At 42.4% G+C, this 27,554-nt stretch overlaps 2 protein-coding genes across 2 annotated transcripts; both read right to left on the bottom strand.

Moving 5' to 3' along the window:
• Positions 1-363: 363 nt before the first annotated feature.
• LOC133550990 (elongation factor 1-alpha-like) lies at positions 364-15,844 on the bottom strand. The gene is made up of 8 exons (XM_061897210.1): positions 15,772-15,844; positions 15,133-15,285; positions 7,944-8,123; positions 7,580-7,876; positions 7,363-7,513; positions 7,044-7,300; positions 785-1,019; positions 364-706 (listed from the first exon to the last, which is right to left on the bottom strand). The coding sequence occupies exons 2-8, from the start codon at positions 15,274-15,276 to the stop codon at positions 585-587; spliced, it is 1,386 nt and encodes a 461-aa protein (XP_061753194.1). The 5' UTR covers positions 15,277-15,285; positions 15,772-15,844; the 3' UTR covers positions 364-584.
• Positions 15,845-15,980: 136 nt separating this feature from the next.
• LOC133550989 (elongation factor 1-alpha) lies at positions 15,981-21,449 on the bottom strand. Its single transcript, XM_061897209.1, has 8 exons — positions 21,283-21,449; positions 20,563-20,717; positions 17,859-18,038; positions 17,349-17,645; positions 17,129-17,279; positions 16,803-17,059; positions 16,500-16,734; positions 15,981-16,427 (listed from the first exon to the last, which is right to left on the bottom strand). Exons 2-8 carry the CDS (start codon positions 20,704-20,706, stop codon positions 16,306-16,308), a joined length of 1,386 nt encoding a protein of 461 aa, XP_061753193.1. The 5' UTR covers positions 20,707-20,717; positions 21,283-21,449; the 3' UTR covers positions 15,981-16,305.
• Positions 21,450-27,554: the final 6,105 nt, after the last annotated feature.

The following is a 27,554-nucleotide window of genomic DNA, read 5'->3' as shown; positions in this document are numbered from 1 at the left end:
ATCAATTAAAATGTTGGTTCAGGTGGACGGCGGGTGGATGACGACTTTGGTGACGCGGTTGCAGATGATATAATTGCCTATCTGCGCATCTCTAGCACAAGTCTCTCAGAGAGGTTGTCCCTGCTAGAGGGACGTGTCCGCATGTTAGAGTAAAATTATAAACTACTTTTAGACAGTGTGGACACGGCAGTTAGCGCAGGCTAACTTTGGCTCCAAGCAGCCAGCTAGCCACGGTGCGCCGGAGAACGGCCGAGTTAGCGTTTTTATACAAAAATCTACAAAACAGACCACTTTGGCTTAAAGAATAGCGGAATTCCGCGAAATAGCGGACGTCTGGGATCCCTGTAAAACCCACAGGACAAATTTGATTAGGCAAGTGTGGAATTTTATTGCGCTCATTCATTGCTCTACTGACAAAAGCCATTGTTTTTTGTATTTTTCCTGCGAAAACTTTTGCGATGAGTTTTAATCAGCATAAGCCAGTCCTTGAGCATTGAGCTCTGCCTCAGTGATGCTCCGAGGTCGGGAGGGGAGGGGGTGGGATGCCGGCACACGTCTCCTTGCTGGATGTCCTGCACGACCGTTCATTTCTTCTTCTGGGCCTTCTCCGCGGCCTTGGTTGTCTTTCCGCTCACGTCCTTGGTCGTCACGGACTTGATGACGCCGACGGCCACCGTCTGCCTCATGTCACGCACGGCAAAACGACCTGAGAGGACAAGGAGTCGATGCTGGGGAACTGATGAAGGTCTGTGCTACCATGTTGAAGGAGAAGAGGCGCACTCACCCAGAGGAGGGTAAGAAGAGAAGGCCTCCACCACCATGGGCTTCTGGGGAACCATCTTGACAATGGCGGCGTCTCCGGACTTGACATACTTGGGGTTTAGCTCAATCGTCTTGCCGGAACGACGGTCGATCTTCTCGATAAGCTCGTCGAACTTGCAGGCGATGTGAGCTGTGTGGCAGTCCAGCACGGGGGCATAGCCTTTGCCGATCTGGCCAGGGTGGTTCAGGACGATGACCTGCAAAAAGAGCATTTTGCTATATTTGGCGGGATATATCTCCGTAAACAGCGAGGAGCCGCTCTCCTAAGTTGAAGTGAAGTGAATTATATTCATATATATCGCTTTTTCTCTAGTGACTCAAAGCGCTTTACATATCTAAGTTACATTCAAACCAGTGTGGGTGGCACTGGGAGCAGGTGGGTAAAGTGTCTTGCCCAAAGACACAACAGCAGTGACTAGGTTGGCAGAGGCGGGAATCGAACCTGCAACCCTCAAGTTGCTGGCACGGCCACTCTAACAACCGAGCTAAACCGCCCTGGTTGGTAACGTCCATTGCGGCAAATAAACTGCATTGCCTAATATCTTAAAGGGGAACATTATCACCAGACCTATGCAAGCGTCAATATATACCTTGATGTTTCAGAAAAAAGACCATCTATTTTTTTAACCGATTTCCGAACTCTAAATGGGTGAATTTTGGCAAATTAAACGCCTTTCTGTTTATCGGTCTTTTAGCGATGATGTCAGAACGTGACGTCACGCGCCATATTCATTTTCACATTACAAACACCGGGTCTCAGCTCTGTTATTTTCCATTTTTTCGACTATTTTTTGGAACCTTGGAGACATCATGCCTCGTCGGTTTGTTGTCGGAGGGTGTAACAACACTAACAGGGAGGGATTCAAGTTGCACCACTGGCAAGAAATCTGCCGCCAGACCCCCATTGAATGTACCAAAGTGTCTCCACATTTGACCGGCGATGCTAAGACAGACATGGCACAGAGATGTATGGATAACCTGCAGATGCTTTTGCAACGATTAAGTCAACGAAATCACAAAGGTGAGTTTTGTTGATGTTGTTGACTTATGTGCTAATCAGACATATTTGGTCACGGCATGACTGCCAGCTAATCGATGCTAACATGCTACGTTAATCGATGCTAACATGCTATTTACACTGGCTGTATGTACATTTGAAACTAGATACCCACATTTAATGCAAAACAAACACTTACCAATCGAGGGATTTAAGTTGCTCCAGTGTCACAAGATGCGAAAGTCCTGATCGTTTGGTCTGCACATTTTACCGGCGATGCTAAGGGCCACATCATTAGGTACACCCACGCTATGGGCCGAATAGCGTCAATAGCTATTCGCTCAATAGCTTCAATTTCTTCTTCAATTTCGTTTTCGCTATCTGCCTCCATACTCCGACCATCTGTTTCAATACATGCGTAATCTGTTGAATCGCTTAAGCCGCTGAAATCCGAGTCTGAATCTGAGCTAATGTCGCTATATCTTGATGTGGTAACCGCCATGTTGTTTGTATTGGCAGCACTGTATGACGTGACAGGGAAATGGATAGTGGTTTCGAAGATAGCAAAAATAAGGCACTTTAAAGCTTTATTTAGGGATATTCCGGGACCGGTAAAATTTTGAAAAAAAATTCCAAAAATACAACAAGCCACTGGGAACTGATTTTTATTGTTTTTAACTCTTTTGAAATTGTGATAATGTTCCCCTTTAAGACTCGTTATCAAATATTAGGAGAAGGCTAAACATGTTACACACCAAAAGAAAGCACATTGTAAAAAAGAGCTGTCAAAATATAAGGTAAAAAGACTAGATTTTTGAAAAAGTAGTGAAATTGAACGGATAATTTTACTTGATAAGACATCCTAAAATAACATATTTAAAAAATAGCAGGATTTTTAAGCTGGGAATAGGTATTTTATTTCTGAAAACAAGCATTATTCAACTTGCAATTCTTAAGTTTAACATTCTCTTTAAACAAGATTTTCTATGTGGGGGTAAACCCAAATATCTTCCGTGAATATCTCAATTTGAACATACCAGTAGAGTGGAAAAACTATTATCATATGTATGTGATTTATGACACCGGAAATCACAAAGTTGGCGAGTAAATCGGTATAATCAAAATAGTATCAATCTCACAGAGATTCCGGAGCCATTTTGAGAGATAATGAGGAAGCCGGTCACGTGATCGCGTGACGTAGAGGAGGAACCACAGATCCCTTCCCCGTCAACAACAATACAAAACATGCAGACTTTGTAACAGTTAACAATGATTTCTTTGGGAAAAAATATGTGCCAGAACTTATATTTTTAGCCCGAATATAAGGAAGGTGAGCTACAAGTTTCAGAAGCCGTGTGCTAAACAGATCCAGCTTTAGTGAAACACCAAACGTCATGTCGCAGTATTGCCAAGCGCTAAACAAGAAATACAAACTACACGATCGCTTACTGTACGATGTCTGCTCTCAGTGTGATGACGATTGATAGGATGTACAAATCTTCCCGTTTGTATTGAGAATAAATCATGCCTGCAGACACTGACTTCGGTTGTCGTATCTTTGTCTCCATTTTCCGGGTATAAACTGAATCATAGGTACACTTCAACTGTGAGAGACAGAATGTGGGGAAAAAAATTCAGGAATTCACATTGTAGGAATTTTAAATAATTTATTTGTAAATTATGGTGGAAAATAAGTATTTGGTCAACCATTCAAAGCTCTCACTGATGGAAGGAGGTTTTGGCTCAAAATCTCACGATACATGGCCCCATTCATTTTTTCCTTAACACGGATCAATAGTCCTGTCCCCTTAGCAGAAAAACACCCCCAAAGGATGATGTTTCCACCCCCATGCTTCACAGTAGGTGTGGTGTTCTTGGGATGCAACTCAGTATTCTTCTTCCTCCAAACACGACAAGTTGAGTTTATACCAAAAAGTTCTATTTTGGTTTCATCTGACCACATGACATTCTCCCAATCCTCTGATGTATCATCCATGTATCCATTTTGGTATAAACTCAACTCGTCTTTTTTGGAGGAAGAAGAATACTGAGTTGCATCCCAAGAACACATACCTACTGTGAAGCATGGGGGCTGTTTTTCTGCTAAGGGGACAGGACGATTGATCCGTGTTAAGGAAAGAATGAATGGGGCCATGTATCGTGAGATTTTGAGCCAAAACTTCCTTCCATCAGCGAGAGCTTTGAATGGTTGACCAAATACTTATTTTCCACCATAATTTACAAATAAATTCTTTAAAATTCCTACAATGTGAATTCCTGGATTTTTTTTTCACATTCTGTCTCTCACAGTTGAAGTGTACCTATGATGAAAATTACAGACCATTGTCATCATTTTAAGTGGGAGAACTTGCACAATCGGTGGCTGACTAAATACTTTTTTGCCCCATTGAATATATATATATATATATATATATATATATATATATATATATATTTTTTTTTTTTTTAAATATAGCACGCGCAATGTGATTTATCACCACTCATCACCATTTTGCATTTTATTTAGGATAGTATAGGATAGGATAGGACTTTATTGTCATTGTACAAGTACAACGAAATTATCTTTTCAGCACAAACCCATTCAACATTAGAAGGCGCCCCGTAAAAGATAGGAAAAAGGTAAAACGCTGGGGTGTAAGATGAGTAAAAAAATATAATCTAGACTGGGCTCCTAAGGGGGCCTAGACTGGAGTGGGAAAAAACCTCCATGCAATGCACACATGAACACGTTACATTTAATCACGACAAACTCGCAACAGAGGGGCGGGGGAGTTGGGGCCCTGGAGGGCGACTGCTGCTATGAAGCGTTGCCAGCCGACCATCAGCCCCGAGGGGCGTGTGGGGGGGTATGTGCCCAATTTTATTGGGTGTGATGATGTAATGTTTATAGACTGAGGCCGGTTTAGCTAGTATCAGAAGGGTGTGCAAACTGACAAATCCACACAGAGAATCCATCCCCCTGCGTGTGTGTCAACATTTTGGACAGTCCAAAATAAAAAATATTAGAGTATTCAGCAATTTCCTATTATAATTTTATTGCTGCCGGATGACTTACAGTAGCAGATCACACGCAACACGCCCACTTATAGTACACGCTTTTTTTTTTTTTTTGCACTGCAGTCGAACATTTGGTTTTCAGGTCTTAGTAAATCTGGCTCGGATAATAATTATAATAATAATAATAATAATGGATTAGATTTATATCACGCTTTTCTATTGTTAGATACTCAAAGCGCTCACAGAGAAGTTGGAACCCATCATTCATTCACACCCTGTGGTGGTAAGCTACCTCTGTAGCCACAGCTGCCCTGGGGTAGACTGACGGAAGCGTGGCTGCCAGTTTGCGCCTAGGGCCCCTCCGACCACCACCTATCATTCATTCACCAGTGTGAAGGGTAAAGTGTCCTGCCCAAGGACACAACGGCAGCAATTTGGATGTCAATAGGTGAGAAGTGAACCTGCAACCCTCAGGTTTCTGGCACGGCCGCTCTACCCACTACGCCATGCTGCCGGATAAGCGTCAGAAGACGGTTGGATGGATAAATATGTTTCTTAAGTAAACTGTCGATACAATTAAAGCTTTACTACTTTAGTCATAATTTTGGCGCTTAAAGGGGAACTTTATCACAATTTCAAAAGGGTTGAAAACAATAAAAATCAGTTCCCAGGGGCTTGTTTTATTTTTCGAAGTTTTTTTCAAAATTTTACACCTCCCGGAATATCCCTAAAAAAAGATTTAAAGTTCTTGATTTTCGCTATTTGCAAAGCGACTGTCCATTTCCCTGTGACGTCATACAGCGCTGCCAATACAAACAACATGGCGGTTAGCACAGCAAGATATAGCGACATTAGCTCGGATTCAGACTCGGATTTCAGCGGCTTAAGCGATTCAACAGATTACGCATGTATTGAAACAGATGGTCGGAGTATGGAGGCAGATAGCGAAAACAAAATTGAAGAAGAAATTTAAGCTATTGAGCGAATAGCTATTGACGCTATTCGGCCATAGCATGGTTGTACCTAATGAAGTGGCCCATAGCATGGCTGCCTTATTAGCATCGCCAGTAAAATGTGCGGACCAAACGATCAGGACTTTCGCATCTTGTGACACTGGAGTAACTTAAATCCGTCGATTGGTAAGTGTTTGTTTTGCATTAAATGTGGGTATCTAGTTTCAAATGTACATACAGCTAGCGTAAATAGCATGTTAGCATCGATTAGCGTAGCATGTTAGCATCGATTAGCTGGCAGTCATGCCGTGACCAAATATGTCTGATTAGCACATAAGTCAACAACATCAACAAAACTCACCTTTGGGATTTTGTTGACTTAATCGTTGCAAATGCATCTGGAGGTTATCCATACATCTCTGTGCCATGTCTGTCTTAGCATCGCTGGTAAAATGTGCAGACACTCTTGCAAATTCAATGTGGGTCTGGCGGCAGATTTCTTGCCAGTGGTGCAACTTGAATCCCTCCCTGTTAGTGTTGTTACACCCTCCGACAACACACCGACGGGGCATGATGTCTCCAAGGTTCCAAAAAAATAGTCGAAAAAACGGAAAATAACAGAGCTGAGACCCGGTGTTTGTAATGTGAAAATGAAAATGGCGGGTGTGTTACCACGGTGACGTCACGTTCTGACGTCATCGCTAAAAGAGCGATAAACAGAAAGGCGTTTAATTTGCCAAAATTCACCCATTTAGAGTTCGGAAATCGGTTAAAAAAATACATGGTCTTTTTTCTGCAACATCAAGGTATATATTGACGCTTACATAGGTCTGGTGATAATGTTCCCCTTTAAGAACCTTCTCTATGACTTTAGCTCCAGACTTGTTTGAAATTGCCATTACTGCCACAAGTGGTGAAAACGTGCATAACAACTGAGTACCAACATGGACAACAGCTGAGAAACGGATATGTTTTGGTGGCCCTATGGTTAAGAAACAATGATTATGGACAACAAGGAAGGGTTTGTAAAAAAAAAAAAGTTTTTTAAATAAATCATAATACGACAACTTTAATACAGGTGATCATTAATGGCCGATTTGAGTCATGGATGTTTGGTATGGCAATTGGCAGCATAGATCCCTGACCGGATCATCAGTAATTACCCTTTATGGAAAATGTCTCTTATTACTTTTGAAGAGAAGTTACTTTGCGATATATAACGATATCGTTTTATCACCCAGCCCTGCACACACCTGAGCGTTGAAGTTATCAGCGGCCTTGGGCGGGTCGCTCTTGCTGTCGCCGGCGACGTTACCGCGGCGGATCTCCTTGACGGACACGTTCTTTATGTTGAAGCCCACGTTATCGCCGGGACTCGCCTCGATCAGGGCCTCGTGGTGCATCTCCACAGACTTGACCTCGGTGGTCAGGTTGGGGGGAGCGAAGGTGACCAACATGCCGGGCTTCAGCAAGCCGGTCTCCACACGGCCCACGGGGACTGTTCCGATACCTGGGTGGGGACGAGAGGGTATGGAAGGAGGTCTGACAGGGAATGTAAGAATAATGACCCACCTCCGATTTTGTAGACGTCCTGCAGGGGCAGACGGAGGGGCTTGTCGGTGGGACGAGAGGGAGGAAGGATGGCGTCCAGAGCCTCGAACAGGGTGGTTCCGCTGGCGTTGCCCTCCTTGCGCTCAACGGCCCAGTTCTTAAACCACCCCATCTACCAAAAAAAAAAAAGCGGATATTAAGTCCACATTCACATTCACAAAAGTCAAGCGCTCCTCACCTTATCACTTTTGTCCAGCATGTTGTCCCCATGCCAGCCAGAGATGGGCACAAAGGCAATGGCAGCGGGGTTGTAGCCGATCTTCTTGACGTAGAGTTTGACTTCCTTGGTGATTTCCTCAAAACGCTTCTGGCTGTAGGGGGGCTCGGTGGAGTCCATCTTGTTGACGGCGACGATGAGCTGCTTCACACCGAGGGTGTAGGCCAGCAGGGCGTGCTCGCGGGTCTGTCCGTTCTTGGAGATGCCGGCCTCAAACTCGCCCACGCCGGCGGCGACGATCAACACGCCGCAGTCGGCCTGGAATCGAGCCCCGGGTTAAAAATCGGCAATGAGAACACTGACTTGTGTCAGTATCGGGAGCGACCTGGGAGGTGCCGGTGATCATGTTCTTGATGAAGTCCCTATGGCCAGGGGCGTCGATGACGGTCACGTAGTACTTGTTGGTCTCGAACTTCCACAGAGCGATGTCAATGGTGATGCCGCGCTCACGCTCCGCCTTCAGTTTGTCCAGCACCCAGGCGTACTTGAAGGAGCCCTTTCCCATCTACAACACAGAATAAAAACACCATCAAGTCAAATGAGCCAACGTGGACCAGGTTTCCAGCACTGATCTACAAGTTCGGTATTAGGACCCCCTCCCCCCTTCAGGAGGGCAGAGTCCTCCCAGATTCTTTAGTCCTACAACTGTCTAAATAAAATGCGCGGATAGGCAATTATATCATCCGCAACCGCATCACCAAAGTCTTCATCCACCCGCCGTCCACCCGAACCAACATTTTATCAGAACCGCAACCGCCCGCCAAAATATAATCAGAGGTCGACCACCTGTACCACTCACAGAGCTATTTAAACTCGTTTCACAGAGTAATGGAGACAATGGGAGCCGCTAACGTTCTCACAATTATCCAATAGCGTTCATCCTGATGACAAGAATTTGGGCGTGCTGTGAAGCCATTGCCTTTGACACCTTCGACAACATGTACGAACCGATTGTTAGTCCGGCAACATGTGTGCAGCTTCCGTAATCACACGAACAAGATTGAAAGGCATACTGGGTGATACAGAGTAGACTGATGGTTGTGATATAAACAATTTTAACACTCTTACTAATATGCGCCACGCTGTGAAGCCACACCAAACAAGATTGACAAACACATTTCGGGAGAACATCCTCACAGTAACACAACATAAACGCAACACAACAAATACCCAGAATCCTTTGTATCCGAGATACTTCCTGAATATATTTTACACCCCTAACCCTGCCAGCCTTACCGACGCAAGTGGGGGCGGGGGGTGTTTTTCTGCTAAAATAGTCAGGAATTGTTATGGATACAAAGGATTATGGGTATTTGTTGTGTTGCGTTTATGTTGTGTTACTGGGAGGATGTTCTCCCAAAATGTGTTTGTCAATCTTGTTTGGTGTTGCTACACAGCGTGGCGCATATTACTAAGAGTGTTAAAATTGTTTATATCACAACCATTAGTGTACTCTGTGTCACCCAGTATGCCTTGCAGTCGTGTGCGTGTTGCCGCGGAAGCCACACACAACATAACGCCGGACTGACAAGCAGATCGTACATGTTGTAGTAGGCGACAAAGCCAATGGCTTCACAGCACGCCCTAATATTTATTATCTGGGTGACTACCGGCAGTCATTCAGGAGAATAATAGCGTCTCTTATTGTCTTCGCTTTATGACACGGGTCTTAAATGGCTCTTTGAATGGTAAAGGATACAGATCCCAGAACCACGTATAACAAATATTTCCGGATGGTTCAACCGCCACCCGCCCGAATCTAATTAAAATCTATTTTTTCGTCATGTCACCCGCCCGACCCGCGGTTTATCCGCAAACCGCGCATCTCTCGTAAGTACAAACCATAGGTGCACCCAGCTCCGAGACTAAACTGAGCTAAAGTATCTCAAGGTCCAAGCAGTCTCTACACTGCTCACCCGCGACGGGTATCGAGACTGAAAGTTAACTTGAGCCCACACACACCTCCCCCTTTGCTCTCTCTCCCGGCTGGTACTTCATGACACTATTAATACAAATAAATATGTGTGAGATACACACGTTTATCTTCTTCGAGCTAGCGATTCCTAAAGCGTTCCTATTCTGCCAAAAGGAGGGAAAAAAATTGTGGATTTTGCTGCTCTTAGTGGATTATTCTTTTTTTTTTTTCCTTAAGAAATTAATTGACCCATAACCTGTAAGAATATGGGTCAAATGGGTCCAAACAGAAATATTGATTAAAATTTGTTAAGTTTGAGCATCAGGACTCCACATTCGGCCCAAAAATAATCACCAGAAGCGCCCCTTTTTCAGTGGGCAGAGTAGCAAAAAATTGGACTTCATTGGCCCAACGTTTCTATTATAAAGGGTCCCAGGGCCTGCTCAAATATTAACTCGAAATTAGAGATGTCCGATAATATCGGCCGATAAATGTTTAAAAAGTAATATCGGAAATTATCGCTATCGGTCTGCGATGAGGTGGCGACTTGTCCAGGGTGTAAACCGCCTTCCGCCCGATTGTAGCTGGGATAGGCACCAGCGCCCCCCGTGACCCCAAAAAGGAATAAGCGGTAGTAAATGGATGGTTGGATGGATCGGTATCGGTTTCAAAAAGTAAAATTAATGCCTTTTTAAAACGCCGCTGTACGGAGTTGTACACGGAATTAGTAGCAGTTGTGTCTCCCAGTCAGCAACCTCGCCCCTCTCCCCTCTCCCACACCCAACACAGGAGTTGACGACTGCAGCACGAGAGGTTTACTGGCGACACTTGATATCAAATGGCCGCGAGTGCAGAAAAAAAACAAGAGTGTGTTGGTGCCGGTGCTGTAGCCGTGGCTAACAAGCGAGCTCGCTCGGTGACTGACTAACGACACCACGTCTATGGTTTGGGATTATTTTAAAGTGTCTCTGACCGATTAAAAAAACTGGCAATTTGTAATGACTGCAAAAAGTTACTAATGCGAGGAGGAACCAAGACGTCCTTATTTAATACGAGCAATATGATCTCCCGCCTCTTCAAGAATCATAAGGAGATACCCGATGAATACAAGCGAAAGATGGATGGAAAGCAAACACCGAAAAAAAGTAGTACCACACAGTTGTCGCTTAAAGACTTTGCGGAGAAAAAACAAAAATACAACAAAATCCACCCCGAAGCGAAAGCCCACGTTGTGGTCAGGGACAACGTGTGTCAAAAATTACGGTAGAGTTTGGTGTGGCTAGTCTGCCCTGCATGGCGCACACTTTGCAGCTCGCAATGAACGGAGGTGCCTTGTCTCAACGCAGAATTTCAGAAGCTCTAGGCCACTTCAAGCACTCACCACTAGCTTGCAGCACATTTGTGTTACTCATACAAATAACGTTAGAGCAGGGCAGATTGAGCCCAGTTTATAATTTCCTGTTATACAGTATGCCAGGCAGTCTTGCACGATATGAGGACTATGTTGTTGTTTACTTTATTACTCTGGTATACTCTGAACTGAAGCTGTGTGCCTTCATTGTTTTTGTAGCTGCTGTTTTGAGGCATGTTTTTAAAAAAAGTATAGTATTTCCCATAGTTGTAGTGGGTATCAGGATTATCTCAAGGAGAGCATGTCCCAAATTCCAAGCTGCTGTTTTGAGGCATGTTAAAAAAAATAATGCACTTCAATAATAAATATGGCAGTGCAATTTTGGCCCTTTTTTCAATACCTATATTTGTTTTTTTTGGAAAACCTTGTTACATTGTTTAATGCATCCAGCGGGGTATCACAACATAATTTGGCATAATAATGTGTTAATTCCACAACTGTATATATCGCTATCGGTTAATATCGGAATCGGTAATTAAGAGTTGGACAATATCGGCAAAAAAGCCATTATCGGACATCTCGACTCGAAATAAGTAATCTTACTCTTGATTTGAATCCCATTCAATAATTATATCTAACCTACTTACAGTTTAACATGATCAACATTGTCAAAGGATATGAAGCCGTGAACCATAAAACCAAAAAATGATGAAAAATAAATTGACATACAATTTTGCAGTGCTAAAATCAATAAAAGTAAGTTAATAATGTATATGTTTCTTGAATAAACTGTCAATAAAATTTAGGATCAAATGGAAATACAGCTTCACGTTAGTCATATTTTTTTTCTCTATGACTTTAGCTGCAGACTTCTGTTTGTTTGATATTGTCATTACTGCCACATGTGGTGGAAAGGGGTATTACGACTGAGTACCGCTGGAGCCCATACGGACCCACAGCGGAAAAAAATATATTTTTAGCGTACATCTAGGGGGCGCTCGCGGCCCAACAATGGGCCCTACGGTTAAGAAGCACCGCTTTCGACATATATTTGATTGCGATTAATCGCAGTTTGTTCAAAATAACTGCAAATAAATATAATTTTTCATATTGATAAGTAAGATAATATTCATGTTTTTATACCACGACTGGTATGAAATTAGTTTGTTTTAATTAAATGTTTTTAAACATACTTTTTTCTTCAAACAGCTCAACACACAAAAACGTAAACACGCTTTTAATTCAAATAAAAAATATATACATGCAGTGCGTTCATGTTATAGGTTTTAATCTTTGGCCACCTCAAGATTTAATTACAATTCAGGAGCTACAATTCAAATAATCGATTATTGTGCATCTTTAATTTATGTATAATTGATGTCGTTTTACATTTATTTTCATTTCACCAAATGGGTGATTATCACTTGCATTTTTTAAAAACAGTGCATTTGTAAAAATACATTTCCATCAGACTTATTATATTGATGGAAATGTGTGCAAAACTGGAACATAAGTGCCCGATAAAGGAGCCGGTCGGATCTCTCTGTGAGGTGGCAAGCTGCAGTCAGCCAAATTTTAGAACTGTCTGCATTATTTTATTTACAGTAAAAAAAAAAAATCGACTATCAATGTTTACTAATCGATTTTATAACCATCCATGTCCGAATTGCGATGCATCTAAAAATCGATTATTTCCCCCACCTTGCCAGGTATTTTGTAGGAATACAGAATTTGTATTTCGGCTATAGGAGCACTTCCATTCAGAGGAGAGGAGCTACACTTGTGTTTCGATACCAGTTTCACGCATTGATAACCAAAAATGTGGGTTGTTCAAATCATGCTTTGACTGTTAAAGATATTTGGTAATGTAATCTTTGATACCTGAATAAATACTTCTGATATTCTGTACATTACGTGTCATTTAATGGTGTTCATATCTCTGCACGACAATATTTTAACCTTCTCTATTTATTAATAAAATGTAGTGCTCACCCTGTTTAACATTCTGTAATTGCAAAACAGAACAGGTCATAAAAGGATATACAATTTAGTTCAATCTGCCCGAAAACATGTATTTTTTTCATTTTGTTATGGTAGTACGACCGGATGCTATTATGAAGCCAGAAGTGTGTGGTTGGTACAAGAAAAGGTGTCTTGACATGTTTTTGGGTTAGTGTTACATTGTACATTTTATGTTTTTAATACAATCAACTGTGATGTAAACATGGACAGAGGTGGGAAATTATTTCCAGCAGAGTCGTTATCATAAAAGCTTTTTTGACACTGAATTTATGCAGCTCAATTTTCTGCGTTTGAATTTTGTGGACGTTTTTTTTACATCAACTTTTCTGACAATTTCCTTATGTAAAAATGTGCTAGTTTAAAAAAAAACAAGTAAAAATGTAGCATAGCAGAAATATTTGTCGCTTGCAAACTCGCCCCATTGGCCTTTTCTGAGACAGGATCGATTGCCTCGGTATTGATTTACCAGAAATCCGAGTTTGAATCCGAGCTAATGTCGCTATATCTTGCTGAGCTATTCGCCATTGTTTGTTTACATTGGCAGCACTGTATGACGTCACAGGGAAATGGATAGTGGCATCGCAAATAGCGAAAATCAAGCACTTTAAAGCTTTTTTTAGGGATATTCGGAGACCGGTAAAATTTTGAAAAAAACTTCAAAAAATACAACATGCCACTGGGAACTGATTTTTATTGTTTTTAACCCTTTTGAATTTGTGATAATGTTCCCCTTTAAGTATTGAAATAAATGTTTGTATTCTGGATTTTTTTTTTGCAGTAACCTTTTACACACAAATTTGTTCAAATGTTCGATGCAATTAGATCAGTGATTCTTAACCTGGGTTCGATGGAACCCTAGGGGTTCCGTGAGTCGGCCTCAGGGGTTCGGCGGAGGTCAAAACCCACCCGACTCATCGACTCATCGTGTAAGTACAAACTTCTCCCTATCGGCGTATTACGGATACGGCAACAGCTGACTGATTTGCAGGTGTGTAATTTGTTGTGACTTTATGTATTGATTGATTGATACTTTTATTAGTAGATTGCACAGTTCAGTACATATTCCGTACAATTAACCACTAAATGGTAACACCCGAATAAGTTTTTCAACTAGTTTAAGTCGGGGTCCACGTTAATCAGTTCATGCACTGTGTTGGTTATCTTGTTTGAACAAGGTGATGTTCATGCACGGTTCATTTTGTGCACCAGTAAAAAAAAAAACATGCTAACACTTTAGTATGGGGAACATATTCACCATTATTTAGTTGCTTATTAACATGCAAATTAGTAACATATTAGCTCTTAGTCATTAAGTACTTATTGATGCCTTATTCAGCATGGCCTTATAACTCTAATCAAATAACTATGAGTTAAGTCTTCAATACCTAGAATAGTTCCCCTAATGTCTAAATAACTCTAAATTAAGTCTGTGTTACTTAGTTGTTCCCCATACTAAAGTGTTACCAAAAACGTTTGTCTTGAATTTCATTGGCAACACTAAATGGTCCCTAGTGTGTGAATGTGAGTGTGAATGTTGTCTGTGTTGGCCCTGCGATGAGGTGGCGACTTGTCCAGGGTGTACCCCGCCTTCTGCCCGATTGTAGCTGAGATAGACGCCAGCGCCCCCCGCAACCTCAAAAGGAATAAGCGGTAGAAAATGGATGGATTTTTTTTTTTTTCACTAAAGGGTTTGGTGAATGCGCATATGAAATTGATGGGTTTGGTACCTCTAACAAGGTTAAAAACCACTGAATTAGATAGTCTGCATAATTTGATGTAAAAAAAAAAAAAAAAATTCAATTCAGGTCCATAAATCCAGTGTAAAAAAAAAAACTTCTATATTAGACAAATGAACCTCCACACGAGTTATGATTCATTGTATTGCATCAGCTGTAATGGAAAATTTGCCCCTGCTAAGATGGCCGCCACGTTGGCACGTATGACGTATCGCGTTACATCTCTGGACGATACTAGACATGTTGCTATCTACTCGACACAGCAAAGTATATACAAGGCCTTTAAACACAAACCCTAAAATATTTTTTCCGAGATGGACAAAATGTAAAAATATACAAAAAGGCTCAGTATGACAAAGATATTTGTGAAAGGGAACAAATATGTACATCACGCTAGTACCGCTCGGATGCCGATACCAAATTATCGGTTATAACGCCATTTGGATCGATCCACCCACCTCTTTTTCAGGAAGGAATGAGTCATACAAACCTCAGCAGCTTCCTTCTCGAACTTCTCGATGGCCCTCTTGTCGATGCCGCCGCACTTGTAGATGAGGTGGCCGGTGGTGGTGGACTTGCCGGAGTCGACATGGCCGATGACCACGATGTTGATGTGGAGCTTTTCCTTACCCATTTTGAGCGACTGGCGGGGAACAAGTTCGCCATTAGTGCTCGCTGTTGTCACTTAAGAGCGTTTACTTAATTGCAGCGGAACATATGAAATGACAAAGCACCGCGCATGCCGGAAAACAGCCGGAACCGCGACACACCTTTGCGTCACGTGTTCGGCCTCCATGTTGCGACGGTTGTGAAGACTGGCAACGGCCGCCATGTTACAGAGACCACGTCACAGGCTCATGTTGGGAGTGGCTGCGCGCTCAACTTTTCCATGTTAAATTAACTCTTTAAACATTAGCTGTGCTATAGCGGCATACGAATGAAGTCAACATGGCCACTAACTTAATCCACAAAACATTGCCACATGAACACGTCAAAAGGTCACATTTAAAAAGGCTACTATCTATATAAAATGACCCAATCATACCACCAGTTACTTAAAAGGCTACAAAACACTTATGACTTAACCAGTGAATATTCACCAGATTTCAGGGAAGCATATTTCACTTACCTGTGGCACAAACCCGATTCAGACAAAAGAGAGCAAGTATTACCTGTGCACGGCTTTTATAGTGGCCTCCGCTAGGGGGTTGGACCAAAGTACCTGTGTGAAGAACCTGAGAACGTAAGTACAGGTTAGACCAGCACACATCCCGTCAGTGATTGGATGAACAGAATGCCTGAAGGCTTTTTTGGTAGAAAAACAAGCTGACAACAGTGTCAATTTTTTCAAAGACATTTTTATTAGTTCCCAGCAGCTTTCTTTCCAATCAAATTTGTGGCATTTGAACATCCAATGCACGGTTCTAAACCATTTCCAAACTTAAAGAGGCACCGTCATGTGAACTTGGTAACTGACAATGCACAATGTTCCTTTTTTCCTGCGAAAACTTTTACGATGAGTTTTAATCAGCATTAGCCAGTCCTTGAGCATTGAGCTCTGCCTCAGAGATGATCCGGGGTGGGAAGGGGAGGAGATGGTGGGAGAAGGGGCGGCCCGCTGCTGCCGGCACACGTCTCCTTGCTGGATGTCCTGCACGACCATTCATTTCTTCTTCTGGGCCTTCTCCGCGGCCTTGGTTGTCTTTCCGCTCACGTCCTTGGTCTCCACGGATTTGATGACGCCGACGGCCACCGTCTGCCTCATGTCACGCACGGCAAAACGACCTGAGGTACAAGAACATGTTATAAGCGGCCTGTGCTATATCGGTCGGGATGTTCAACGTGAGGCGCACTTACCCAGAGGAGGGTAAGAAGAGAAGGACTCCACCACCATGGGCTTCTGGGGGATCATCTTAACAATGGCGGCATCTCCAGACTTGACAAATTTGGGGTTGTCCTCAAGCTTCTTGCCGGAACGACGGTCGATCTTCTCAATAAGCTCCTTGAACTTGCAGGCGATGTGAGCTGTGTGGCAGTCCAGCACGGGGGCATAGCCTTCGTTGATCTGGCCAGGGTGGTTCAGAATGATGACCTGCAAAAAAAAATTAAGTCAGCAGATTGTCATACAATTAGAATGGATATAAGGGACAGGGTACACACCTGAGCATTGAAGTTATCAGCACCCTTGGGTGGGTCGTTCTTGCTATCACCAGCGACGTAACCACGACGGATTTCCTTGACGGACACGTTCTTCACGTTGAAACCAACGTTGTCCCCTGGGACAGCTTCAGGCAAAGACTCATGGTGCATCTCCACAGACTTGACCTCAGTGGTCAGGTTAGGAGGAGCGAAGGTGACCACCATGCCGGGCTTCAGAACACCGGTCTCCACACGGCCCACGGGGACTGTTCCAATACCTGCAGAGGGGGGTCAGTTTGATGTTTGCGATTTTATAGAGTCACTTCTCAATACTAACATTTACTTACCTCCAATTTTGTACACATCCTGCAGGGGCAGACGGAGGGGCTTGTCGGTGGGACGAGAGGGAGGAAGGATGGAATCCAGAGCTTCCAGCAGGGTGGTTCCGCTGGCGTTTCCTTCCTTGCGCTCAATCTTCCAGCCTTTGAACCAATTCATCTACAGAAACAAAACCTGTCAGACACATTCACAGCAGTGACATTTGTGTAAATCTCAAGAGTGCCTTACCTTCTCACTGGTCTCCAGCATGTTGTCCCCATGCCAGCCAGAGATGGGCACAAACGGAACGGCGGCGGGGTTGTAGCCGATCTTCTTGATGTAGGTGCCGACTTCCTTACTGATTTCCTCAAAACGCTTCTGGCTGTACACGGGCTCGGTGGAGTCCATCTTGTTGACACCAACAATGAGCTGCTTCACACCGAGGGTGAAGGCCAGCAGGGCGTGCTCGCGGGTCTGTCCGTTCTTGGAGATGCCGGCTTCAAACTCTCCAACGCCGGCAGCGACGATCAGCACGGCGCAGTCAGCCTGGAATTAAGGTATGAAAACAGTTGTTGCTGTTGCAAAGACTGGGGGGAAAAAAGCTGAATTGTTTAAAAGAGGAAAGCCAGCCCACACGAGTGCCTCAAACAAATTAAGCAGGCATAATCCATGTGAAACAAGTGTTATGCTGAAAAACAAAAAACTCTTCAACCTCCAACATCGATAGCCGCAGCCTTAATTTCATGTCGTCAAAATTACCTGAGAAGTGCCAGTGATCATGTTCTTGATGAAGTCCCTATGGCCAGGAGCGTCAATGATGGTAACGTAGTACTTGCTGGTCTCGAACTTCCACAGAGCGATGTCAATGGTGATACCACGCTCACGCTCGGCCTTCAGTTTGTCCAGCACCCAGGCGTACTTGAAAGAGCCCTTTCCCATCTGTCAATGAGAGTCTGTTACTGCAACCATAATGATATAGGGCTGGGCGATAAAATGATAATGCAAAAAGAAGTCATTGATGCAATTTTTTTTTTTTAAAGTGGCAGTGGGAAACAAGTTTTTGTCCTAGACAAAAAAAAAAAAAAAAAAAAAACACACGCTCTAGCAATGCAGAAAGTAACAGTAACAGCTAACCAGGTACCCATCCATTATTTGCATGGAGTCAGAATTTAAAGATGAATGCTGCAGATAAGCAACTCACTTTTAGAAAAACAATATTCCGATGTATTTTAAAGGGGGGGAGCTTTGTTTTGGATATTTTGAAAACCGTAGGCGCTTAAGAGCCATACATCAAATGGTAAAATAAAAATGTGCCAACTTATAGTAGTAAAGTCATTAGATAACATTTTTCACATTTCTTTATACTCAGTCTACACTAAACCTGCAGAAAATAATGTTCACATCTTTATACCACAACATTGCTCCTGGAGCATTCCTCATCCTTGCGCTCTCATTTTAGGAGATGTGAAGTGTTCAGTTAGATTTCAAAACTACTATGTAGTTGTATTAACCTCTAAAGGCCTTAGTGGCCACATGTGTGGACAGCACCCTTTAGCTCTTATTTCCAAAATTGTGTCTGTTACTGTAGTGGTTCTCAACCTTTTCAGTGATGTACCCCCTGTGAACATTGTTTTGATTTAAGTACCCCCTGATCAGAGTAAAGCATTTTTGGTTGAAAAAAAGAGAAAATTAAAATACAGCACTATGTCAGTTTGATTTATTAAATTGTTTAACAGTGCAAAATATTGCTCATTTGTAGTAGTCTCTTGAACCATTTGGAAAAGTTATAAAATAACTAAAAACTTGACAAATAAATAAGCAATTATATATATATATAGATTTATACACAGAAGTAATCAACTTAACCCTCTTTGGGGATTGTAATAAAGATCCATCTGGATTCATGAACTTAATTCTAAACATTTCTTCACAAAAAAGAAATCTTTAACAATATTTATGGAACATGTGCACAAAAAATCTAGAGAGCACTGAATATTGCATTGTTGAATCCCCCCCCCCCACAGTCTATGAACTTACATTCATATTTTGTTGATTATTCAATAACTATTTTTATAAAATATTTCTGAATTGTAGCTATTTTTAGAATATTCTAAAAAAACTCACCTACCCCTTGGCATACCTTCATGTACCCCCAGGGGTACGCATAGCCCCATTTGAGAACCACTGATTAAAGTATATAAATTTGGCCGACGACAGATTTTGATATTGTCATATTGTAATAATGCATGTTGGTGACACTTTCGAGCGGTTAACCACGTCCTCAACGCAATGTAGCATCTAATGTCCCTCAACGGTGAATTTAAATGGAACATGTCCCCCCAAAAATCTAGTTGTCAACACTGAATATTGCTTTGTTGCATTTCTTTTCACAGTTTATGAACTTACATTCATATTTTGTTCAAGTATTATTCAACAAATATTTTTATTAAAGATTTTTGAAATGTTGCTGTTTGTAGAATATTAAAAAATCTCACGTACTCCTTGGCATAGCTTTAAGTACCCCCAAGGGTACGCGTACCCCCATTTGAGATCCACTGGCCTAGCGGTTAGTGTCCGCCCTGAGATCAGTAGGTTGTGAGTTCAAACCCCAGCCGAGTCATACCAAAGACTATAAAAATGGGACCCATTGCCTCCCTGATTGGCACTCAGCATCAAATGTTGGAATTGGGGGTTAAATCACCAAAAATGATTCCCGGCGCAGCCACCGCTGCTGCTGTTGTAAGCATTTCACCAATCTCTCGCACCTTGCAAATTTGAATACGATCTAACAGCAAAACAGTCACTGCGTAGATGGCATCAAAGCCTATTTATCCAAGCTTGAGAGATGGTAAACGAAGGTGTTTGGCAAGGGAAGTGTGGATTCAGGCCGGGTGGCCTATTTCAAGTTCCAGGTAACCTTACATTAATATATTTTATAAATAGTAAACCACGTTGTGGTAGTAGTTTAGTCAGTAGTATAGTGATGAATCCAATCAACATTTAATTTGACTTTGATTCAACATGAAATTTGCAAAATGCGGTAACACATTTTGCAAATCGAGCCCATTGGTATTGTGCTTACAACACTGCCCACTGCTCCCCTCACCTCCCAAGGGGTGATCAAGGGTGATGGGTCAAAATACAGAGAATAATTTTGCCAAACCTACTGTGTGTGTGTGACAGTTATTGGTTCTTTAACTTTTAATAAATGTATTTGTCCCGCCTTGATTAATGTACAAGCCTTCCAGCCATATCCCTCAGCCCCAAGTGGATGTAAAAGCTTTAAACTCCACAATGCACAACTTCAACGCCATTTGCCGAGTCATTGTGGACACTGGGGTATTAAGCCTGCCGCACGCATGCGCAGACATGGGAACGCCCTTATGCTGACAGCTCGGGCCAGCATGCCGCAGTCGCCATTTTGAAAAAGGCCAGCAATGTCGGGAAAAAAAAAAAAACTCACCTCAGCAGCTTCCTTCTCGAACTTCTCGATGGTTCTTTTGTCGATACCACCGCACTTGTAGATCAAGTGGCCGGTGGAGGTAGACTTGCCGGAGTCGACATGGCCGATGACCACGATGTTGATGTGGGTCTTTTCCTTAGGCATGGTTGTACTTTCTACGCAGGTACAAAATAAAAATAAACGTTATACTCGGCCAAGAGGGTGAAATAATTCAAATATTGAACATTTTTAACAGTTTTAATCGCCTTCAACAAAACACGGCTGTTAGCATACATGCTAGCAGGCCCGAGACACGTGTCCTACAGTTTAGGCCACGTTCTAAATTTCAAACATAACGCCGCTATATATAATAAACATAATATCACATTAGCACACATGACACTTTTTTATGAAACACATTCGGTCCGGTGAGAGGAAAGGCGAGGCCTTTAGCGGCCATTTTACGACATTGCCTTTGTCTCGTCGGCTTCGGCCCCGTCGAACTCCAAAAACGTTACTTTAATGTCGAGAACACGCGGGGGGGAAAATGGGGTCCGTTTACTTATTCATTTGGAATAAACGCTTAAATTAGTCAGTTGAAGCGGCTTACATAACCGCGCCAGGGTGGTTTGAACAACCTCAATTAAACATAACTGTTCGTGTGCGGGGAAACAAGAGCCGACACATTCCCGCCCCTGGGGGCTAAACTGAGGGCGACCAGACGCGATAAAGTCGACTTACCGGTGTTTCTTGTTTGTCGCGGCCAAAGCAGCTGCCCCTACCCAGGTAACAGAAAGAGAGCGTCGGTCACTCCGCGGCAGCTTTTATACGGGGGGTATCGATGCCACTGTTTCCGGTCACCCCTCCTCCTTCGCCCGGAGCGCCGCAAATCAAACTGCAGATTCTATGATTTGCGTCATCACGCACTATGATATGCAAAAGAACCCGGATACTCGGCCACGGCACTGTGGCGTTCAAGTCCAAGTGAAACGCAGTAAAATAGGAAACGGTCCCGTCTGGACATTCTTCACAAAGCAAAAATAACACATTAAAGGCCTACTGAAATGAGATGTTCTTATTTAAACGGGGATAGCAGGTCCATACTTGATCATTTCGCAATATTGCCATATTTTTGCTGAAAGGATTTAGTATAGAACATCGACGATAAAGTTCGCAACTTTTGGTCGCTAACAGAAAAGCCTTGCCTTTACCGGAAGTCGCAGACGATGACATCACCCGTTGATGGCTACTCACATCCTCACATTGTTTTTAATGGAAGCCTCCAACAAAAACAGCTATTCGGACCAAGAAAACGACAATTTCCCCATAAATTTGAGCGAGGATGAAAGATTTGTGTTTGAGGATATTGATAGCGACGGACTAGAAAAAAAAAAAAAAACGCGATTGCATTGGGACGGATTCAGTTGTTTTTTTAGACACAGTTACTAGGATAATTCTGGAAAATCCCTTATCTTTCTATTGTGTTGCTAGTGTTTTAGTGAGTTTAACAGTACCTGATAGTCGGAGGTGTGTGTCCATGGGTGTCTTGACGCCAGTGTCTCAGGGAAGTTGACGTCAGCTTTATGGACGGCGCAAGCTCAGCTGATCTCTGGTAAGAAGCGACTTTTTACCACAATTTTCTCACCGAAACCTGCTGGTTGACATTCGGTCGGGATCCATGTTCGCTGTGATCCATAGTAAAGTTTCACCTCTGTTAATTTTAAACAAGGAATCACCGTGTGTTTGTGTGGCTAAAGGCTAAAGCTTCCCAACTCCATCTTTCTACTTTGACTTCTCCATTATTAATTGAACAAATTGCAAAGGATTCAGCAACACAGATGTCCAGAATACTGTGTAATTGTGCGGTTAAAGCAGACGACTTTTAGCTGTGTGTGTGTGCAGCGCTCATATTTCCGTGACGTCAAGCGTACACGTCATCATTACGCAAAGATTTCAAGAAGAAACTCCCGGGAATTTTAAAATTGCAATTTAGTAAACTAAAAAGGCCGTATTGGCACTTGTTGCAATGTTAATATTTCATCATTGATATATAAACTATCAGACTGCGTGGTGGGTAGTAGTGGGTTTCAGAAGGCCTTTAAATTGCTGTTGCTGGGTCGGGTTTGGTTTTGGAATTAAATTGCATTGTTATGGTTTTGTTGGATTGATTAAAAAAATAATAATAATAATCCTTTTTTTTTTTAATCGATTAAAAAAAAAAATGACAATCGATTTTGCAACGCACAACATGAGTATCGCGATTCGTATTCGAATCGATTTTTTTCCACACTCCTAGCCAATAGGTACTATGGGGTTGTGTTTCACGCAAATAAAGGAAAAAAAAACAAAAAACATTTAGATTCTGCAAATGTTAGTAATGCAAAACAGCCTTGTCTAGTCAAACTGACAAGATTATTCATGTAAATGAGATGAGTTTACGGTTTTCAGGACGACTTATCACACTGCATCAATGGAGGGAAACCTCTTTGGACTTTTGATTTCAGAGTGGATTAAAAAACAAAATGTAAAGTCCGGGTCAAAGGGTAAAATCTCATTATTTCCTCGTTCACAATTTCATAAAAATTCATTACTTTTGCCTCCATTATTTGGCAGCACAGGGGTTGGAACAGGGGTTAGTGCGTCTGCCTCACAATACGAATTCGATCCTGTGCTCGGGATCTTTCTGTGTGGAGTTTGCATGTTATAGGTTGATTGGCAACACTAAATTGGCCCTAGTGTGTGGATGTGAGTGTGAATGTTGTCCATCTATCCGTGTTGGTCCTGCGATGAATTGGAGACTTGTCCAGGGTATATTCCGCCTTCCGTCCCATTGTAGCTGAGATAGGCTTCAGCACCCCCCGCGACCCCGAAAGGGATAAGCGGTAGAAAATGGATGGATGGAGGCCCCAGCAGTGGATGGAAGGGGTCGGACAAAAGAGCGAGGACAAACAAACAAAAAAAAAGGACAATGCAGCAAAAAACGGGGAAAAAAAACAAAACCCACGAGATGAGATCGGAGCTGCGTTTGCATGCACGCTATTCAAATGTCCCGCCGTGAAGGTTGAACTGCAGACATGACCTCAGACTTTTTTGTTTGAAGCTTGAAAAAAAAAAAGAAGAAAAAAAAAAACGAGAAACCTGTTCCGACATGTTTTGGAATTTGAAAAAGCGCACACTAATAAACCACACCTGTAATTACCCCGGAGCAAAATACTTTCTTGGATGGCGCATGAAAGAGGATGTTATTGTTGCTGACTAAGTGCTTTTAGTCCTGAAGGAAACGTAGCCGTACTGTGAGGAGAAATGCATGGCTGCAGATGACCACAGTGTACCCCGTGCGGCATTCTCTAATTATATATATCCAATTATGTGAAAAATGTATTAATATATTCATAATAAATACTCATATTCACCATACTTACCTCAAGTTACCGCCACAGTACTTTGCACCGTATCTTTATATTATGTATATTTCAAATTTTTTGCACATTTTCCTCAAACATCTTATTTATTGATTCATTTTCTTTTTTGCACTGATATTGGTGATGCTCTAATTTCATTATGCTGACGTATAATGACAAAAAAGGCGTTCTATTTACGGCCTTCCGCATGTTTTAAAAATACATTTACAAAAAAAAAATCATACAGAGTGGAACGTAACAGGAAAAAGTTTTAATGTTGACACAAAAACTAGGGATGCACAATTTTTCAAGCCAATAGCGATGGAGATAACTTCCTTCTCAAGAATGATACTGGTAATTAATTAACGTATTTAAAGAATTTTTTAAATTTTTTTTTTAGTTTGCACACACCATCATCTGGCTTCTAGATTTTGTAGGCTTTCAAAACACCGTTGTAGCAATACTGGCGTTTTAGGTGCCAGATAAGGTTTGATGTGTTGGAGCGCGATAGTTTTTTTCTTTCCCCTCCTTGCGGAATGTTTGCAGAACATTTGGGACATATATTACATGGACTGTCTACCTTTAATACAGTGAAGTACCACAATGGAAACAAGCTGTGGACAACTTTCCCTGTCGCCGCTCGGGTTCCACTGACCACCCAGGAAGGACATGATTGTCGAGCAGGTTTGACTCTTTTATTTTTTCAAATATAGGAAGTCTTTTGCGCCGTCGTCGCTCGCACTGCTCGCCCGTCCGTCTCGCTCTTTAGTCGGCCGCATTGTCGTCTCTCGTGCGCGGTTCTCTCTCGCTTTCGCTCCTCATCCGCTGTTTCAGGTTCTCCTCCTCCTTCTGCCTCGATCTCTCCTTCCTCTCCCCTTTTATATATTGCGAGGAGATACGTAGATTGTTTACCGGTGTGCGAGCCACGCACCTGATCTAGATTGCAGCGTCGCTCCCAGCACGCCCCGCTTCTCTGCTCAGCCGCATTCTCCGCCTCCTTGCCGCCATCTTGGGCAGGGCTCTAGCGTGCCCTGCCCCGCCATCGGACGGTCGGCTCCGCCTCTCCACACAAGCCTTTTGGCTTTTTTTGTTCCATCCATTTGTTTAAGATGTCAATAAACTTCTCAATCAATCAATCAAATAGTCTCAAACGTTGAACCAGTGAGCTCTGGAGAGGTTTACGAGTAGGAGAAAAGGCCCCATTGGATCACATTTTTTATCATAATTTTTTGAAAATTGTCTATATATATATATATATATATATATATATATATATATATATCACAAATATATATGTATATATATATGCTCTGAAAATTAAATATATCAAAATGGCCCGCGCATCTATTGATTATTCCGTAAGAAAATATTGGAAACACCTGAATTAGACCACGCACATAACTTCATCAAAACCGGCGTCTTTTAATACAATTTCAATCAGCGTGGCAAGAGAAAAATCACAAATGTGTGAAAGAAATAAAGACACAAATGTAATGTTTTGCTGTTATTTTTTTCGACACATGAACCAGGCCAAGGCGCCGACATGCTAACTAACGTGTGTGCGCCTCAGACGTGATCCAACAAGCAGACGCTCAGACGAGTCACGGACGTAAAACTGTTGTCATGGCAACAGATCTAACCTGAAGGCAATACCGAGATGTCGACGTAGATGACGGACAGCAAAAGAGGCATGACACACTAATTAACGCATGCTGAAAAAAACCATTTTATTTAGAGTTATTTATTACTCCGGTACTATTGTCATGCTCTTTTGTACATTTTTTTTGTATATTGTACATGATTGCTTATCATTTTAGTGGATAGCAGTCTGTTTATTTCAATTCTTATTTTCTTTTCTTTATTACCTATTGTGCAATTAATTTTTTATCCCATATTTGTTCCCACTACCGCACCTTATGTTGGAGTCCTTAATCTCGTTATATGCAATATGACAATAAAGTCCATTCTATTCTATTTTGAAACCAAGACATTGATAAAACGCTGATTACACGTACATGACCTTAAAAAACGCTGATAAATAGTTGTTGTCAGAGTTATTTGTTGATGAACCCCAAGATGCAGAGATGGAGGCAGGCATTGGATATGAAGACATGATTTAATATAAATAATAGAACACGAACAAACAAAAAGCACGCACGTGGGCGGAATAACAAACTAAGGGAGCTAGCACTGGGAGCTAGAAAAACAAAAAGGAACTTTAGCATAGAAGCTAGTGGCAAACAAACAGAAAAACTAGAAATAGCTAATGCTAACAGAAACAGCTTACCGCTACGACGACCAGGACAAAATGTAGCCCGACAGGTAGTAGCTGTACCAAAACGACATGACACGATAGCAACGACAAGAGCGACATGTGGCAACGAGAATACAATGATCCAGCAACTGACACAAGACAAAGCAGGTACAAATAGGAGCAGGCTGATTGGCAACAGGTGTGGCCAGGTGCCAATCAGCCGCAGCTGAGGAGGAACACAGCACTCAGGGAACAAGACAGGAAGCTGACAAAATAAGAGCACTAGACAGGAACTAAAGACAGGAGATACTAAACAGAGAAAACAGACAAATGCAGAGGAAAAAACTAAAACATAGACAAACTTTTAGGGGAAAGCCTGACAGTTGTATTTGTAAATTGAGACAACTTTGATGTCCAACATTGAATCCACCTAAATCAGGGGTCGGCAACCCGCGGCTCTTTGATCACTCTGATGTGTTTCAGCGGCATAATTGCCGACCCCTCCTATTATTCCGGGAGGTTTCCGGATTTTAGTGCCTCTTCCAGGATTTTAGTGCCTCTTCCAGAAATCACCCGTAGCTGAAAGTCTCAGATTTTCACCCAGACTATAATATTAAGGGCGTGCTGTGGTGGCAATGTCTTTAACGCACTCTAAAACAAACCGTTGCAACCGTTTTTATATCATGCTATCCGCGTGCCGGCCGGTCATATGTAATATGTGGCCTTTGGTAACACAGAAAAGTGACTGCAAGGCATACTTTTTCAACAGCCATACAGGTTACACTGAGAGTTGTGATATAAACCTTAACACTCTTACTAATATGCGCCACACTGTGAACCCACACCAAACAAAAATGACAAAAACATTTCGGGAGAACATCCGCACTGTAACACAACATAAACACAACAGAACCTCAACCGACGCACGGACGGGAGGTTTGATGGTAGTGGGGGTGTATAATGTAGCCCGTAATAGTTAGGGATACATGGTATTCTGGGTATTTGTTCTGTTGTGTTTATGTTGTGTTACAGTGCGGATGTTCTCCCGAAATGTGTTGGTGTGGGTTCACAATGTGGCACATATTAGTAAGAGTGTTAAAGTTGTTTAAACGGGCACCCTCAGCATGACCTGTACGGCTGTTGAACAAGTGTGCCTTGCAGTCGTCAACGTGTGTCGGCAGAAGCCACATACGACATGTGACAGGACTGGCAAGCTGTTTGTGCATGTTTTTAGAGGGCGTTAATGGCAGCGCCTTCATAGCACGCCCTTATTAGAATTGGCAGAGTAAAAACAACCAGACATTCGCGAGAATAGTTGCGCTGAAATTCGGGAGCCTCCCGGAAGAATTGGGAGGGTT

The sequence above is a fragment of the Nerophis ophidion genome, linkage group LG04 (assembly GCF_033978795.1).
Source record: "Nerophis ophidion isolate RoL-2023_Sa linkage group LG04, RoL_Noph_v1.0, whole genome shotgun sequence".
NCBI classification, from domain to species: domain Eukaryota; kingdom Metazoa; phylum Chordata; class Actinopteri; order Syngnathiformes; family Syngnathidae; genus Nerophis; species Nerophis ophidion.
The sequence above is the reverse complement of the archived record's forward strand: the minus strand, read 5'-3'. Positions and strand labels throughout refer to the sequence as shown.

Excerpts from the sequence above, each read along its gene's own strand:
- LOC133550990 (XM_061897210.1), bottom strand. The coding sequence starts at position 15,276 with ATGGGTAAGGAAAAGCTCCACATCAACATCGTGGTCATCGGCCATGTC. Across the intron at positions 7,877-7,943 it reads TGATCACCGGCACCTCCCAG|GCCGACTGCGGCGTGTTGAT; the intron begins GTCGCTCCCGAT and ends GCTCGATTCCAG. Across the intron at positions 7,514-7,579 it reads TGCTGGACAAAAGTGATAAG|ATGGGGTGGTTTAAGAACTG; the intron begins GTGAGGAGCGCT and ends TTTTTTTGGTAG.
- LOC133550989 (XM_061897209.1), bottom strand. The coding sequence starts at position 20,706 with ATGCCTAAGGAAAAGACCCACATCAACATCGTGGTCATCGGCCATGTC. Across the intron at positions 18,039-20,562 it reads TCGAGAAGGAAGCTGCTGAG|ATGGGAAAGGGCTCTTTCAA; the intron begins GTGAGTTTTTTT and ends TCTCATTGACAG. Across the intron at positions 16,428-16,499 it reads CTCTTCTTACCCTCCTCTGG|GTCGTTTTGCCGTGCGTGAC; the intron begins GTAAGTGCGCCT and ends CTTGTACCTCAG.